At 37.6% G+C, this 18,436-nt stretch overlaps 1 protein-coding gene across 12 annotated transcripts in view; it reads left to right on the top strand.

Annotated features, from left to right (window-relative positions):
- Nucleotides 1-12,644, top strand: part of SENP7 (SUMO specific peptidase 7) — a 158,476-nt gene extending 145,832 nt beyond the window's left edge. For all 12 annotated transcript variants that reach the window (XM_027769979.1, XM_027769978.1, XM_027769982.1 and 9 more), the window contains 7 exons: nucleotides 2,851-2,943; nucleotides 4,198-4,328; nucleotides 6,138-6,190; nucleotides 8,674-8,717; nucleotides 8,831-8,899; nucleotides 10,094-10,244; nucleotides 12,112-12,644. In XM_027769979.1, coding sequence (XP_027625780.1) covers nucleotides 2,851-2,943; nucleotides 4,198-4,328; nucleotides 6,138-6,190; nucleotides 8,674-8,717; nucleotides 8,831-8,899; nucleotides 10,094-10,244; nucleotides 12,112-12,249 — 679 coding nt within the window. In that variant the 3' untranslated portion in view covers nucleotides 12,250-12,644. The remainder of the gene's footprint in view (nucleotides 1-2,850; nucleotides 2,944-4,197; nucleotides 4,329-6,137; nucleotides 6,191-8,673; nucleotides 8,718-8,830; nucleotides 8,900-10,093; nucleotides 10,245-12,111) is intronic.
- Nucleotides 12,645-18,436: the final 5,792 nt, after the last annotated feature.

Genomic DNA, 18,436 nt, shown 5'->3' with positions numbered 1-18,436 from the left:
CAATCACTTCTCCTCCATTCTCCTCTCAGGATCTTGGGCACGCATGCACACGCACCGGGCGTGAGTTTTAAGCCACCAGGTCTGGGATGCGAACCACTGTCGACCACATGGGAGTCCAGCGACATAGCCGTTACACTAACTGCTGGTCCCAGGTTTGGTTCTTGTATGCCCAGACCTAACTGCTCCCAATGTGGATGGAGGTTGAGCTGACAGGTAGAAGGTAAGGTGGTAGACGGGAGACTCCTCCCTCACAGCAGGCTGAGTGGGGGTCCCTGCTGATGAGCTCCAATTGAGTGGCTGGGTTTGGGCGTGCCTGTTAGTTCTGGTTGGGTAAGGGACAGAATGGCATCAGCACACATAGCGTAGCAGATCCTACCTTCTATCTCTGGGACTGCAGGGCCACCCTGTTGTTCCTTTTTTCTCTGGGATCGCAGGAACTAGGTCTTGGTTCTTGAAGACTGGAGAGCCCCTCCTCCCCTGCAGCAGACTGGGCCAGGGTCTTTGCTGATTAGCTCCAGCTGAGTGGCTTGGCTTGGGCATCCCAGTTGCTTATTCTTTCTTTTGTATTGTAGGAACCAGAAAGTGGTTCTTGAAGGTCAAAGGATCCCTCCTCCCACACTGGCTGAATCCTTTTTTAATGAGAAAATTTAATAAGCATGTGACTCCTGATTATTTTATGTAGTTAATTTTTCATATTGTGTCGAGTCGTTATCACATCTTTTAATTCATTTAGATCCTATCTGACTACTAATATTTACCACATGTGGATTTGGTTAGGTATTATTAAGGTGAGCAAAGATAGAATAAAAATTTTTTTCCCTATTACTTTGTATATGAGTATGTAAGAATTTAAGGGTTTGTTTTCTCCCCTGCATAAAAAAAAAAATTTCTTCTAAAAGAATGAGTCAGATATCACACATTATCTCCTTTATGTTCTAGTTAAATACCACTTTCCTCCCAGAATGTATTATTTTAATTATTTATTTATTTATTTTTTTGAGAGGTTTTCACTATAGGGCGTGTGCGCTCGCCAGACAGACAGAGAGAGACATAGAGGCAGAAAGTGAGAAATCACCCCCCAGGGGGGATGGTCATGCTGCAATCCCTTCTCCTCCATTCTCCTCTCGGGATCTTGGGCACGCACGCACACGTGCCTGGCGTGAGTTTTATGCCACCGGGTCCGGGACGTGAACCGCAGTCGACCACGTGGGAGTCCAGCGACAGTCATTATGCTAACTGCTGGTTCCCAGAACGTATTATTTTTTGAGAGAGATTTTTGCTATAGGGCATGTGTGCTTGCCAGAGAGACAGAAAGACAAAATGCAAGAAATCACCCCTCAGGGATGATGCCCCACCACAATCCCTTCTCCTCCATCCTCCTCTTGGGATTTTGGGCATGCACATGGACATGCCTGGCATGTTTTTCAAGCCACTGGGTCTGGGACTTGAACTGCGATCAGCCAATTTGATATCTTCCTCTCATAATTCTCCAGATTAGGTAAAGGTAAAAAAGTGTGTGTGTGTGTGTGTGTGTGTGTGTGTGTGTGTTAACCCTCTCTAGATGGCTATCCTAGATGCTTTAGCATAATTCCTTTGTATCCATTATGATACTTATATTTTAGGTGTTGTAGATTTTTTCTATGTTCATTAGATTATAAATTCTTTCAAGGCAGTAGTTGATTTTCATTACTCATTCTTAGGAATAGTATTTGTTGAAGGAAAGAAAGAAATATTAATGTTGGGGTACACTTAACCTTCTTCTATAGTTCTGTAGTTTCTTAATACATACAATAAAGGGAGATGAGTTTTGTGTTTTAAGATCTAAGAATAAAAGCATTATTTCTCCTCTTTATTTTCTTTCTTTTTTAAAAATTCATTCGTTTTCATTATTTTATTTTATTTTTGAAGTTTACCAGAGAGAGACAGAGAGAAGGAAAATGAGAAAGCAAGCTGCCAGGTCTGGGATTCGAACTGTGGTCAGACTTGTGGGAATTAAACTGCCTTAACCACTGCACCACCTGCCCACCCACCTTGTTTTGTTTCTCCCTTTCCTTTTCCTTTTCCTTATCCTTTTCCTTTTCTTTTTCCTTTCCTTTCCTTCTTTTCTTCCTTTTTCTTTTTTAAAGGTTTTTGCCATGCAGGGTGTGTGCTCACCAGAGACAGACCGAGAGAAACATAGAGAGGGAAAGTGAGACATCACTCTCCCCGCTCTGCCATCGCTCTCCCCTCTCTTCCCACTGGAGGATGGCCATGCCATAGTCCCTTCTCCTCAATTTTCCTTTGGGGATTTTGGGCATGCATACATGTGTGCCTTGCATGAGTTTCAAGCCACCAGGTTTAGGACTCAAACTGTGGTTGGCCATGTGGGAGTCCAGTGCCTTAACCATCATGCCACCTGCTGTCCCCATTTTTTTTTTTTTTTTACTTTTTTAATCGCCAGTGATCATGTCTATTTGTCAGATTGAGAGAGAGAGGGATACAAGGCATGGTCACACTGTAGTCCTTTTTTCCTCCATTTCTTTGTCTAGTCCGGATATGGGCACACACAAACATACCCAATCAGACTAACTAGTTTAGCTGTGTTTATATCTAATTTTTGAGCCACTTTTGGAATCTGCAAAGCATTCAATGAACTGTGTCCTTTATTCTGTCCATGTCATTGTTTTTTATAGATCATCAAATTTAATTACAACCAGAAGTTAATAAAAGGGGATATATTTGTAGTACATTAAGTATTATATTTCTTGAAGATGTTTAAATGGAACCCAGCATCTTTCTGTATATAAAAATGACTTTTGAAGTCTTTAATTTTTTTAATATATCAAATATATCTATTTTTTATATTCCTAGAATGGCACAGAGAAGACATAAAAGAGTAAGAACATGGACTCGTCACATAAACATTTTTAATAAAGATTACATCTTTGTACCTGTAAATGAGTCGTGAGTATTTTGAATTATTTAAAAAAACAGTTGGAGAGATATCAGGAAAAAATATATTTTCCAGAATAATAATTAATAAAAAGTATGAGTACATAAATCCCAGCTATTACTTTAAATTCTTTTCTGTAAAAGTAGTTAAAACAGTTTTTACTTATCTTGGACTTTGGTTTGACAGTAGTTATGTTGTAAATGTAGTGAAAAAGTAAAATAACAAATGACCACATGGTATAATTTAGGCATTTAATTTTTTACTTTTTAGATTCAAGAACAAAATCTTCTAAACAAAAATAAAAAGATTTTAGGGTGAATCTTCAAATATTTAAGACAACAAACTCTTTAAGCACTCATGCAAAAAAGATAATGGTGTAAGTCCGTTGGTTTATTTCATAAAATAGATCTTCGGTAGACACATTGATTGCAAGAGAGTAAATAGATCTGAATTACTCAGATTTTATCCTAAGTGGTATTACTTAATGCCTTGATAACTTTGGATATTTGATTAGTTTTGGAATGTGTACTCTCTAATATATCAGATAGTACAATAGATACCTAAAGATATTTAAAATTATTATGAAGCTTGTTATACCCACTCTCGCAGATGTAGCTCTAGAACATATTTTTCTGTTGTACATTGTGCACATTATTAAAATTGGAGTTCTTTTTTTTTTTCTGAAAATTTAGCACCATTTAATTGAGCAAAAATGATTCTTATTGGGCCCTCAGATTGGCTTCTAAGGAACTCCAGATACTACACAGTGGGGTGACACTTATGCATAAGAAGAAAGTCTTTTACAGAAATCAAAAGTAAGGAAATGAGGTCAAGAAATGAAAGAATTGGTTACAGCTTGAGGTTTGCCTGCATTAACAGTGTAAAGTGTGGGCTTTCTGTGATTGACTGAAGTGTAGCTGCTGTGATTGGTTGTAATTCAGGCACTTCACTAAGGAAACAGACTTCCAAGTGAGGTTGTGGTTTGTAAATAAGAGCCCAACAGTGTGAGTATAGAGGCTGTTTTAGGCCAAATATTCAATAGCTTCATTTAACAGTTTCCCCCTTTTGGGTTGGCCTCTATTTTGTGAGACTGACCGAGACTTAGGGCTTGGCGCCGCTCTCTGTCACCATCATAAATGACTTTTTTTTTTTGCTTTCAGCATAGAATTTACAAGTTTCCTCTGGTCTCAGGATTCACAAGTCACCATGTCATGCCAGTTGAACAGTTCTTTCTCTTGTTTTTACTGATGTTTTATTTTCAACAGGTCTCACTGGTATCTTGCAGTCATTTGTTTTCCGTGGTTGGAAGAAGCTGTGTATGAAGATTTTCCACAAACGGTCTCCCAGCAGTCTCAGACCCAGACCCAGCAATCCCAACCTGACAACAAAACAATAGGTGACATCTGGATGTAGATAGTGCTTTTAATAATGACGATGATAATAGCAAAATGGTTGTGGGGAACAATTTGAAGTTAAAGGTAGTAAGTATAGTTATTTATTATCATTAAACTTACTAGAAGGAAGAATAAGAAATCTAAGTTTTCATCACACCCAGTCTCATATAAAAGTAAAATTTAGTTCTTAAGTTATACTCTTATATCAGGTTTAGTTATAGGATTTTCTTTTTTAGTGGAATGCCTTGTTAAATTGACTAAGAATTTGTTCAGTGGCTCTTCAGGCATAGTTTGAAATCCTTTGTTTGTTTTTCTTAATATAATTAACATATTTCTTATAGATGAGTAATTTGGCTAGATATTGTGGGTCTCTTATAACTTCTTCGTTTTTCTTTCTTTATTTTTTCTTTGAGAGAGAATTTTGCTATAGGGTGCGTGCGCTTGCAAGAGAGACCGAGAGAGACAGATAGGGAGAAATCCCCCCCACCCCGGAGGGATGGTAACACTGCAGTCCCTTCTCCTCCATTCTCCTCTAAGGATCTTGGGCATGCATGCACAGGCATCCAGCGTAAGTTTTAAGCCACCGGGTTTGGGACTCGAACTTTGGTCGACTGTATGAGATTCCAGTGACCTAACCGTTACACCATCTGCTGGCCCCCATTTTTCTTTTTTCTAATGTTGCAGCCCAAAATTTTAATAAAGTTAACAAATAAGCCTACTTTCTTTGAGGAAAAAAATAAAAGTTATGTGCTTATGGTTGCAGCTTAAGCAGCAAATAGGATTAATATTGGCTATTACCTTCAATATAGGCTAAAACCTAGTGGAAGTGAAAGGAAGAAAGATTGATAAAGCAATTCTTTTATTTATTTTCAGTTTTCTCTAATCCTTTTGAGCTTTAAAACCGTACTTATGACTACAGAATTCTATGGTCATAATTAGAATTATTACTAGACAGATTAACTACCCTTTACATTAAAACAGCACACATTGATTATCATTTTTTTTGCCAGAGGGTGTAGGTGCTCGCCAGAGACAGTGTGCCTGAGCGCCTCATAGTGAAGCACAGTCATGCTGCAATCCTTTTTTCTCCATTTCTCTATCCCTTCAGGATGTAGGGCATGCATACACATGTACTTGATGTGCTTTTCTATCCATCCATCAGGATTGGAGCTTGAACCGCAATTGTCCTATGAGATCTGACTCCCAGAGCACAGAGCTTAACCACTGCATTACAGGACTGACTTGAAATTTTAATTATCTTCGAAGTTTCCTTTTTTTTTTTTTTTGAGAGATTTTCACTGTAGGGCGTGTGTACTCGCCAGACAGACAGAGACATAGAGACAGAAAGCGAGAAATCACCCCCCTAGGGGGGATGGTCACGCCGCAATCCCCTCTCCTCCATTCTCCTCTCGGGATCTTGGGCACGCACGCACACGCGCCCAGCGTGAGTTTTAAGCCACCGGGTCCGGGACACGACCTGCGGTCGACTACGTGGGAGTCCAGCGACATAGCCATTACGCTAACTGCTGGTTCCCTGAAGTTTCCTTTTTAATAGGAAGTTTTTATAGCTAACTGGTATTTCAGATTTGAACTATGGGATTTATTTGTTGCTTGTTAACAGCCAATCATTGTCAGTTGTATCCACTGATTGAATATCATCAATAACATTAACTATGAAAAAAATGAAGTAGAGCCAGGTATCATTTTTGTTTAACTTCTGCTGTGCATACAGATTACAATATAAGCTTATCTAAATTGTCTGTAGTAAACATATAATAAAGGCTCATAATTGTTTCATCATTTCTAACTAGATAATGATCTACATACTACTTCAGCACTATCCTCAAGTGCAGAGGATTCTCAAGTAAGTGTGTTCTTTTCAGATGTGAAAGAAGAAAAGGCATGAATAAAATAATGTTAAATATAAAACAGGGCATAGCTAGCTAGGCTGCCATAGATTATTAGTGGCCCATTATTAGATTTTACTGCTTCATAATTTTTCAACATTTTTGTGGGGCTGGGAAAAAGAAAAAGAGGAGGTTTTTTGGGGTATTTGTTTAGTGTGCTTTAAATCCTAGGTTCCATTATTTAGTTGTTTATGTCATGTTCATTTCAGTTAACTATTTTTCTAATTCCTAAGAATCAGACTTACTTTTATTCTATATCTAATATTTTAATCTTTGTGAAATTAATAATAATTGCAGCAGGTACTTTTTTTTTTTTTTGAGAGAGATTTTGCTATAGGGTGTGTGGGCTCGCCAGAGAGACATAGACAGAAAGTGAGAAGTCATCTTCTGGGGGGACCAACAGTTAGTGGAATAGCTATGTTGCTGGACTCCCACATAGTTGACCGTGGTTCGTGTCCTGGACCCAGTGGCTTAAAACTCACACCAGGGGGACCAGCAGTTAGTGTAATGGTTGTCACTGGGCTCCCACGTAGTTGACCACGGTTCGAGTCCCGGACCTGGTGGCTTAAACTCACGCTGGGTGCGTGTGTGTGTGCGTGCCCAAGATCCTGAGAGGAGAATGGAGGAGAAGGGATTGCGGTGTGGCCATCCCCCCTTGGGGGTGATTTCCTGCTCTCTGTCTCTGCCTGTCTCTGTCTGGTGAGCGTATGCGCCCTATAGCAAAAGCCTCTTAAAAAAAAAAAAAAGAAATCATCCTCTGTGGGGATGGCCATGCTATGATCCCTTCTCCTCCACTCTTCTCTCAGGATTTTGGGCATGCGTGCACATGCCCCTGGCGTGTTTTTTTTTTTTTTTTTTTTAAGCAGTTGGGTCCAGGACTCAAACTGCAGTTGACTACTTGGGAGTCCAGTGGTATAACCATTATGCCATCAACTGGTTTCCAGCAAGCACATTTTATATTCTACTCTTTATTGTTAATTGGTAAAAATTATTCAAGGTAGACATAAGGTCAACTCACGTGAATCTTTAGGCTAAAATAGTAAATATTAACTTTGTGGGGCTCCAAACTAGTATGTGTAGTACAGTTAATTCGTATAAATAATTATGCAGCAAAAACTAGTATGTGCAGTATAGATTAATTAATTCGTATAGTTAATTAAAATAGCCTCCTAATGCATTTTTTGTATGTATTGACACCAGTAGCCTCCTTAGTAAAGGCTGGTGTCTTTACTATTGCCCATACAGAGTTGGCAGAAGGATGATGTTTTCTGCTGTCACAAGGGCAGTATAGGAGAGTTCCATCTTGCTTTGAGGGTCAGATTTCTTAAATTGGAGCACTACTTCTTTTTTCTTTTTCTTTTTCTTTTTTTTTTTTAGAGGTTTTTGCCTTAGGGTGTGTATGCTTGCTGAGGAGAGATAGAGACAGTGAGAAGAAAAGTGAGAAATCACTTCCCAGGGTTATGACCATGCCACAGTCCCATCTCCTCCATTTTCTTTCTGGGATGTTGGGCATGCACACACACATGCCAGGGTGATTTTCAAGCCACTGGGTCCAGTACTTGAACCGTGGTTGGCCATGTGGGAGTCCAGTGACATAACCACTCACCATCTGCTGGCCCCAGCTACTTTTTTATAAAATTTAAATTAATTTCCTTCGTTATTATTATTATTTATTTGACCAGAGAGCAACAGAGAGAGAGAGAAAGGGAAGGTGAGTAAGCAAGCCACTAGGTATGGGGCTCGAGCCGTGGTCAGCTGTGTGGGAGTCCAGTTCATTAACCAACGTGCCATCTGCTAGCACTGGCCCCAACTACTTCTAAGACACAGTTATGATAAAAAGGATTCTAAGGTTAGCTAAGTTGGGCAGACCCTGGTACAATTTCTCTCTTAGATGTTCCCTGCATATTTTAGAATAATAAATGTAATAAGAAGGTCTGCATTAAAAAAATCTGTTTAAGTTTGATCTATTATTTCTCAAATTTATGAATAAAAACAAACATCAAGAAAAAAAATTCCCCATCCTTTTCCTCTTAATACAGATTAATACTCTGCTTTTCGTGTTTCAGAGGGAAGAAAATGTGTCTCTACTGACATCATAAATTGACTTAGAGAATATATGATGTAAACCAGGTTAAATTAATTTATTTATCTTTGCTTAAGAGTATAACTAAATAGAAGTAATTAAAATTCCAGATTGTTTTTTAGGCCAGATTAAACTCCATAACTATTTGAGACCAAATGTAAAAGTGTATAAATTACTGTTCTACCAGTATAAGAAAATAAATCAGTGATTTTTTGAAAAATGAATTAGCTCTCTTCAGTTGATGAACTCACTTGACATTTTAATTTAAAAGTTGTTTAAAATACTTTAAGGAGTAGCTGGATATTAATTTATTCAAACTAGCTTTAATTGCAGTCATAAAAATTCATGTTATTTCAGAATACCGAGATGAATGTGTCAGTACCAAAGAAAATGTGTAAAAGGTAGGTACCTTTGATGATGATGACAATAATAATAATAGTACAGTTTTCCCAGATATTTAGGTTATTTCATTTACAAGTATGTTCATCTTAATTTCTTCCTTTGCTTTTTATAGGCCATGTATTCTCATACTAGACTCCTTGAAAGCCGCTTCTATACAAAACACAGTTCAGAATTTACGAGAGTAAGTAATAACAGTTTTACCATTCAGTCTATTACCAAAAATTTTAAGTAATTTTGAAGCTACCTTAAGAATTATTAAAAATGGAGTTGGACAGTGGCACAGCAGTGCTCTGAGGGGCAATCCCACATGAGAAGATTCCTAGTTCAAGTCTAAAGAACTCCTGGAGGACGCTGGGCACACAGTTACCTATGATCTAGGTCTGGCTGAAGACTGAAGGTAGATTGCAGCATTGGGACTGTTAGGGTATTGTCTGTCTTTCTGTCCATCTGTGTGTCTCTGTCTTTCTTACTCATGGATGAAATAAATTGAAAAATGAAACTTAAAAAAAATTGCTGAAAATACTATATTAGAAATAGTATTTTATTATGTATTTAAATGAGGCCTGCAAATCTAATTAATAATGTGTATCCCCTATTATGTGTTAGCATTCAAGTATTAATATGTGTCAAGGATTGTACCAAAAGTAAATTCAGAATTTGTATTCATGATTGAAAAATAATTTTACAAAGGCATATTACAAATAAAGTGATTACAAAAGAGCCAGTTTAGAAAAAAAATTACTTGGGGCCAGCAGATGTTGTAGAGGTTACGTCTTTGGACCCCCACCTAGTTGACGGTGATTTGAGTCCTGGACCCAGTGGCTTAAAACTCACGCTGGGTGTGTGTACCCAAAATCTTGAGAGGCAAATGGAGGAGAAGGGATTGCGGTGTGGCCATCCCCTCTGGGGGGGGGGTGATTTCTCACTTTCTCTGGCAAGCGCACATGCCTTTTAGCAAATAGCTCTCTTAAAAAAAAAAGAAAAAAGAAAGAAAAAAATGACTCTTTCATACTTGTCTTTTGTGTTTGTATGTTGTGTGTGTGTAAATTTTGTAATTTACTGTAGGATCTGGAAAAATATAGGAATGAACTTTTCAAATCACTTATTAGTTTACTTTGTAAGATACGTGACTAAATCTATTTGAGTTGTGAACCTTGAGCTGAAAAGTCTAGCTTTTGCTTTGAAAAATCACATTGTTTTCCTTAAGGTAGAACTTGTTAAGACTCACAAAATGTTGTTCGCACTGTTACAGTTTAGTCTTTGAAAATCTGGCTTGATAAAACATCTGGTAGCAGATGTTTTCCCTGTTTATGAAAGGTTGCATACTGATAAAAATATTTCTACTTGAGTCACTCTACTTTATTGCTCATTTTAGGTATTTGGAGGTAGAATGGGAAGTTAAGAGAAAAACTCGTCGTGAATTCAGCAAAACAAACATGGTGGACCTATGTCCTAAAGTTCCTAAACAGGATAATAGCAGTGATTGTGGAGTATATTTACTGCAATATGTGGAAAGCTTCTTCAAGGTATGTGAAGATATAAATAAGGGTTTTTTTTTTTTTCACCCCATAATTAGCAGTATACAATCATAGGTTACTGGGAAAGGAAAGAGGCAGGAAATGTTATAGGACATATATAAGAAAAATAAAACCACAGATGATCCAAATACTGGAGTTAACAGATAAAAAAATTTTTAAAAGTATTTGGAGAGGAGAATGAAGGGGAAGGGATTATAATATGGCCAACCCCCTTCCGGGGTGAGTCCTCATTATCCCACCCCCGACCCCCGGTCTCTGGTGAGTGCATGCGCCCTATAACAACTTAAAAAAAGCTTGTAGCAGAGTATTCAAAAGCTATGGAATTTGGTAACTCAACCCTAACCAAAAAAAATGTTAATTATAACAAAAATATTAGTATATTAAGTCTCCACTGGTGTTTGTGCTTAGTTTTACAAGCAGTTATATGCCTTCAGCCTTATACCTGGGGCTCTTGATTCCTTTTTCAAGATGTAAATCTTTCTTACTTTTGGCTTCTAGTAATTTAATCAAATTTGTAGGCATACCTTTTTTTTTTTTTTCTTTTCTTTTTTTTTTTTGAGAAGTTTTTGCTATAGGGTACGTGCGCTCACCAGACAGACGGAGAGAGACAGAGAGACAGAAAGTGAGAAATCACCCCCCAGGGGGAATGGCCACGCCACAGTCCCTTCTCCTCCATTCTCCTCTCAGGATCTTGGGCACGCATGCACACGCGCCTGGCGTGAGTTTAAGCCACTGGGTCGGGGACTCAAACCGCGGTTGACTACGTGGGAGTCCAGCGACATAACCATTACGCTAACTGCTGGTTCCTGTAGGCATACCTTCTTCAGCAGGTATTTTTTTTTTAAACACATGGGAAAATACATATTTGTAGTTGCAACGTACAGTTTCCCACTTAAGCTTAACACAACAGAAAATGCAGCAGTTCTTAAAGCCATTAAATCAGTTATTTCTTGCACTAAAAGAAAGCACTTTTGCAGGTTCTTCTACTTTTTAAAATCAGAGATTCTCTATTTACTACCAAGACTTTATCTTTGTTTTTTTGTTTTAGAGAAATTTTTACTATAGGGGCACGTGTGCTCATGGGAGAGACAGAGAATGAAAGCAAGAAACCACCCCATCCCTGTGGGGGAGGGGATGACTATGCCATAATCCCTTCTCCTCCATTCTCCTCTTGGGATTTTGGGCACACATGCACGCACATGCGCCAATGTGAGTTTTAAGCCGCTGGGTCCGGGACTTGAACTGTGGTCTACTATGTGGGAGTCCAGCAACGTAACCATTATGCCATCTGCTGGTCCCAATTTTCTCTTTGTTTTATAGTTTCAAAATATCAACATGTTGGGGGACTGGCAGGTGGTAAGGTAGTTAAGCACTGGACTTTCACATTGCTGACGGCAGTGCAAGTCCTAGACCTGATGGCTTGTTTTATCACTTTCCCTCTCTCTCTTTCTCTGGTCAAATTAAAAAATAGTAAATAAAATAAAATAATTCTTTTAAAAATTAGCATGTTGGGAAAAATCATGTTCAGACCAACCTGACTTCTGTGTTTTTCTAAATTGTTTTCTATTTACCAATTCTGTTTGTGCTAGTTAGCTTAAACATGCATTGTAGCAGAACAGATGGTATTTAATTTTGATGTTCAGAAATTAGCATATAGTTCAGAAATTCTATAATTGATTGTGATGAAGGTTACACAACTCTTATACTTAAGATGAATTTTATACTATGTGAATTATATACAATAAAGCTGGGTTTTTTTTTTTAGAAGTTAGAAATTTCTGATATCTGGTAAAAATTAAACTAAATTTGAAATTATACACTAAAATGATTACATTATTTTCTTTTCTCTTATTAGGATCCTATTGTTAACTTTGAACTTCCAATTCATTTGGAGAAATGGTTTCCTCGTCATGTAATAAAGACCAAACGGGAAGATATTCGAGAGCTCATTTTGAAACTTCATTTACAGCAACAGAAGGGCAGCAGCAGCTAGTTAATCTGCACAGACACGACACAGATGTTCTCTAAGATTACTGGAAAGCCGCTTACCAGCATTTGTGTTAGCCAGCTCACAGAGAAGAAAATAACTTACAGTAGTTTTATGAGTCATTGAACATTATTTAAAATATATAAGATCTATTATTAGAATTGTTCAGATCCCATAGGTGGAGTGAAATGGGGGCAATATGGTTAAACTTATTGGACAGAAATGAAAATTTCTTAAATAGTTGATATTTTTTTGAGTAAATATGCTTGGATTATGCAATGGCATATGTAATGTGGGAATGTTTTTATAGATAATAAAACTATGTGATCTGTACTTCCACATGACTGGGTGTTGAGGGGAGTTGGGTCCTTGCTGGTGCCAGCCCCAATGCTTGTCAAATTTGTTGACAAGTCATGTCACATTGTAATTCTATTCTTTGCAGCTCAAGCATGCAGTATGAATACTGTGTATTTTTTTTTTTAAAAACGAATTTAGTATCAAGGCTTCAGAAAATGCCATTTACGGCATCCCTTCTGTATATGTAAAAAAAGACAATGTTAGGAAAATGATAAAAATGTACTCTTTCAAAGAGCAGCTTATTGTTTTCAATTGCTAAATGTAGTTACTCGCTCACTTTTTTTTTTTTCCAACTTCTTTTAATGTCTTATGAGGGATTTGAGAATTTAGTTTATTTGTTCAGGGTAAAATTTGGGAAAAGACTTTAGCTGTCTGAAATAGATTTTTAAAAATGATACATGTAGCTCAACTTAGTTTATTTGAGGTATATCTGTATAAATATTCACATTTACATTATCTAAGAATATATATGTACACAGTTTCTGTAAGTCAAGAAGAGAAAATTGGGTTCTTCATAACTTTAACAAGAAAAAACCCCTCAAAGTCCTATTTATTATTAGAGCAAAGTATATAATTTTGTAGCTCAGTTTACCCAGTATTCATCTGCAAAGCCAGATTATCTCATTGCTTTTATATTTTTAAATTGTAGTTTTTAGAGACCTTTGATCCTCATTGGGCTTAACTTTTTAATTAAATATTCAGGTAACAGTTCTACTGAATTCATGTGATGATGGTGGTATTATATGCGATTAAATACTTCAGACCTTCTAATGTTATCAGGAATATTTTGAGGGAGACGTGGTTATACTGTATTTTCTCAGATGAGAAAAGTGTTTTTAAGAATATTATTTCAATCTTCTCTTGTTAGCATCTTTTGGATTTATGGAGTAACTGTGTGTACAACAGTGAGGCAAAGGCAATTTAAGATAAAGCTAAAAAGTTTGAACATTTTATTTCAAATCATGTGAATTTGAGGATGTCAGTTAAGCCTCTATCCCTAGTTTTTGTTCATCTTATCACCATCTTTATATTGATAAAGATATTATCTTTTGGAGATTTCATATAGAGATAGTTATAATTACATATTTCATTCCCATTTGTGTCTTTTGTGGTGGGAGGGTACTTTTTTAGGTGGCTTGTTTTATACTATCTAATTTTGGGAAAGCAAGTATGTAACACATCTGTGAATTCTTAACATTTTTGTTTATATGTCTTTAAAAGATACCACTGCCCTTTATCATGTTTTGAAGATTATTTAAAATTCATTTTCCTAAATTCATGTGGAAATAATGCTTTGAGGATACCAATATTTTATATTAAACATATTCCAATTCATTAAATTGAAGTGTAATTTTTTTCTTAAGTATGAGTCGCTGTTAGAGACGAACTTCCAGTCTTGATGCTCAGTGAATATTATACAATCAATGTTTAAGTTAATTTTTCTTCATATTTTTAGCAAAAGCATATGACATATGTATCATTTTAGTTCAGGCACAGCTTTTTTTTTTTTTTAAAGCATTTACTGCTACATGTGGTAGGCACAGAAAAATGAACCAGAGCTCTTATTCCTGAGTCCTTTATGGGCATTCAAACAACTAATATTCTCTGGTAAGAGCAATTGTAGAGTTTCTTTTCTTTCTTTTTCTTTTCTTTTTTTGAGAGATTTTTGCTATAGGGTGCATGTGCTCACCAGAGACACAGAGACAGAAAGCTAGAAATCACTCCCCTGGGGGATGGCCATGCCGCAGTCTATTCTCTGAGGATTTTGGGCACACACGCACAAGCGCCTGGCGTGAGTTTCAAGCTGCCCAGTGCAGGACTTGAACCATGGTGGACTATGTGGGAATCCAGTGACGTAACCACTATGCCATCTACTGGTCTGAGCAGTTGTAGGGTTTCTTTGGGGGCACAGAAGTGAGCTTGGCCTAGAGGTTATATGTACATGCACTCGTGTGTATGTGAATGAGTAGGTAGAAAGGCAGTGAGCACTAATGGACAGAGCCTTTCTAGAGAAGATAACTGTTTTTAACTTAGAACTCTTGAAATTTAAAATAAAAGGAAGGCTTTTTTTTTTTTTTTTTTTAAATCTTTTAAAATTACTTAACTAGGATTTACAAGTCCTAGTTAGAAAACTTAGAACAGGAACCAGCAGGTGGCATGGTGGTTAAGGTGCTGGACACTCCCACATGGCCAACCACGGTTCGAGTACCAGACCTGGTGGTTTGCTTTCTCACTTTCCCCCTCTCTCTCTGTGTATCTCTCTCTGGTCAAATTAAAATGAATGAATAAATAAAATTAAATAAATAATTTAAAAAACCCCCTTAGAACAGTTTTCTCTTAAAAATCACATTATTATTATTTTTTATTTGCCAGAAGGCATGCGTACTCACCAGAGAGACAGAGGAAGAGAAGACATCCCCCAGTGTGGCATGGTCAGACCACTATCCCTTCATTTCTCCATCCTGTTGGGATTTGGGATGCACACACACAAATATGGACTATTTTTTCATGCTGACAGGTCTGGGGCTCAAGCTGCAAGGTTGGCCTAGTGGGATCTGGCTCCTTTAACTACAATGAGCTGGGTCACCCCAGATCTTTGTTTTGTTTTGTTTTGTTTTTTAAGAGAGGTTTTTTGCTATAGCCTTCATGCATTTGTCGGAGAGACAAGGAGAGACAGAAAGTGAGAAATCACCCCTCAAGGAGGAATAGCCATGCCACAATCCCTTCTCCATTTTCTTGGGATTTTAAGCATGAACACACATGTGCCTGGAGTGAGTTTAAGCCCCTGGGTCTGGGACTCGAACCGTGGTCCCTTACACCACCTGCTGGTCTCCAGATATTTTATTTTTAGTCAGGAGGTAAAAGAGGTCTAGATTTGTCATACAGAGACTGTCTTAATCTTGTAACCTATATTCTATTTTCATCTTTCATTGTCCTCTACATTTTAACTATATGAAATTATTCATTCATGCATCGAGGACTTCCTTCTGTGATCTCTTGAAACTGGCAGGTCCTGGTTGAAGTTGGAAACCTTGCCCCCACACTATTAACAGATATGAGGCTTTCTCCTGCTGCTATGGCCTGCATTCACCCAGGTGGTCTCTCCTGTTACAACTGAGTGCATCTGTTTTAGGGGCTGGAGAAATCAGTCAACATTACAGACTCCACATGAAGATATGCTACCCTTGAAATTATTGTGGAAATGCTGTTTCCTGTGCTATATTTTTCTATAAAGTAAACCTGGAGCCAGGTTGTCCCCTGAGTGTGAATGTTGCTTTAAACCCAAGACTATGGATGGTTGTAGAGTGGAGTGTGAGGAGTGGATGGACGTCTGACATTATATTGCCACACCTCTAGCCCCATGCTACTCCCTTTTTCTGGAACACACTTGTACTACTTCTTGTGAACTTTATTTTCTTTTTCAAAATCTAACTCAAACATCAGCACTCCACACCCACTCCAATAGAATAATTCATTGCTTCTTCCTTATAACAGTTTGTATATCTTGTACTTCCATAATCATACCATTTGTACATGTTTTCTCCTTTAGACTCCTCAAAGACGAAACAGTTTCAGTTCCCTATGCTTAGTATATTACTAGTATATAGCAAACACTCAGAACATTTTGTTGAACTAGTAAATGATCCTTGACTAATTTGGAATTACGTGTGGATGAAGGAATCTGGTGTTAACCTCTCAAGCATAGAGTTTTATGTCCTGTTTTTCATATGCTTGTGTTTTTTTTCTTTTTTTTCTTTTTTTTTACATTTCTTGCAGCTTGACAAAGTCCAAAGGCCATCAGATGAGATGTTGAAAGTATTTTCTAAAAACAAAGCTCCTTAAGTAAAAACCCAAAGAATATTTTTTCATAGTAATTAAACATTAGAGAGAAAATGTATTTCATCCATAGGTACAAGTCCAGACATCTTGGTCAGGCTTTCAAGGTATCCCATAAATTATCTCAATGAATTTTTTTTTTTTTGAGAGATTTTCACTGTAGGGCGCGTGTGCTTGCCAGCCAGCCAGAGAGAGACATAGAGACAGAAAGCGAGAAATCACCCCCCAGGGGGGATGGTCACGCCGCAATCCCTTCTCCTCCATTCTCCTCTCGGGATCTTGGGCACGCACGCACACGCGCCCGGCGTGAGTTTTAAGCCACTGGATCCGGGACACGAACCGCGGTCGACTACGTGGGAGTCCAGCGACATAGCCATTACGCTAACTGCTGGTTCCCTCAATGAATTTTTTTCAGTCTTCATTCCTTAACCTATTTCTGTAGGCTACTACCCTGCTCCAGCAAATAGCTTTCTTTCTTTCTTTTTTTTTTCTTTTTCTTGGAGAGGTTTTTGCTATAGGGCGCGTGCGCTTGCCAGAAAGAGAGACAGAGAGACAGAAAGCGAGAAATCACCCCCTGGGGGGATGGCCACACCACAATCCCTTCTCCTCCATTCTCCTCTTGGGATCTTGGGCAGGCATGCACGCGTGCCCAGCGTGAGTTCAAGCCACTGGGTCCAGGATGTGAACCGTGGTCGACTGTGTGGGAGTCTAGCAACATAGCCATTATGCTAACTGCTGATCCCCAGCAAATAGCTTTCTATTTTCTGCATAAACAGTACTTTTCTACCTCGTTGTTCATGACCAGAAGTTGCATCCTAATTCTTAATCCCCCCATTTACCATACTCATCTCTGCTCACTAAAAGGCCAACCAGGCCATTTAAGGCCCAGCTGGTAAACAACCTTCAATTTTTCCAGTTGGAGTTAACATTGTTTTGGGGTTCTTATGACACAAATTTATGGTAATCATTTCTTATTATTTTGTATCATAGACATAGCTATTTGAAGGATGCTGCAATTAAACATTACATCAAATATCAAGTTAAAGTTTATTTATGATGAACCTATTTAGAAACAAATGAACCCAGCTGAGTTTTTTCATTATTAAATACAGGTTTCTGAAAATTAACAAACTATCAATATATTTTATTGAGCATAGTGTAATAAATATTTTTGAAATTCTTACATAAATCCTCTACTTTTAATACTAAGTTAGGGAAAATTTATTCCATTCTGGAACTTGAACAAAAGAGACTTCCAAAACTTGAAATTTCTTTAGACTTTATGGACACTTGGAATATAAGACAACTAGTACACAGTATCTATCAGTTACAAAGAATTTAAATATTTCTCAGTTTTTACCAACAACTCTGTGATAATAGGCAAATTGTATCATTACTTATTTATTTGATAAATAAACCAGTTCAAAGAGGTTAGGTCATTCATTCAAAATATTAAATGGTAGGGTTTAGCAGGTGGCACAGTGGTTAGGACGCTAGACTTCCTCATGGCTGACCGTGGGAGCCCTGAACCTGGCAGCTTGCTTTCTCACTTTCCCTCTCTCTGTCTCTCTCTGGTGAGTGCATGTGCCCTATAGCAAATTAAATAATAATAATGATGATGATTATAAAATTACATTAAAAAATTCTTTAAAAAGTTTAAGCGGTTAAAACTAGGATTTGAGTCCAGCTTTTCTGGGGCCGGCAGGTGGTGTGGTGGTTAAGGTGCTGGACTTCCACATGGCTAACCATGGTTTGAGTCCCAGACCCGGTGACTTGCTTTCTCACTTTCTCTCTCTCTCCTCTCTCTAGTCAGATTGAAAATAATAATAATAAATAAAATTAAATAATTATTTTTAAAAAAGAGAGACTTTGGTTGTACAAAAGGAAAAAATGGTTAGCGAAAATGAAGTAATTACCCAGAGATAAAATTTATTCTATTTCTGCTAGATATTAAGGGTTGTATTTAAGTTGATGGTGGTTAAGGCACTGGACACTTCCA

This window comes from Tupaia chinensis, unplaced genomic scaffold (assembly GCF_000334495.1).
Source record: "Tupaia chinensis unplaced genomic scaffold, TupChi_1.0 Scaffold000100_1, whole genome shotgun sequence".
Classification (NCBI taxonomy): domain Eukaryota; kingdom Metazoa; phylum Chordata; class Mammalia; order Scandentia; family Tupaiidae; genus Tupaia; species Tupaia belangeri.
This window is presented reverse-complemented; position numbering and strand designations above follow the sequence as displayed.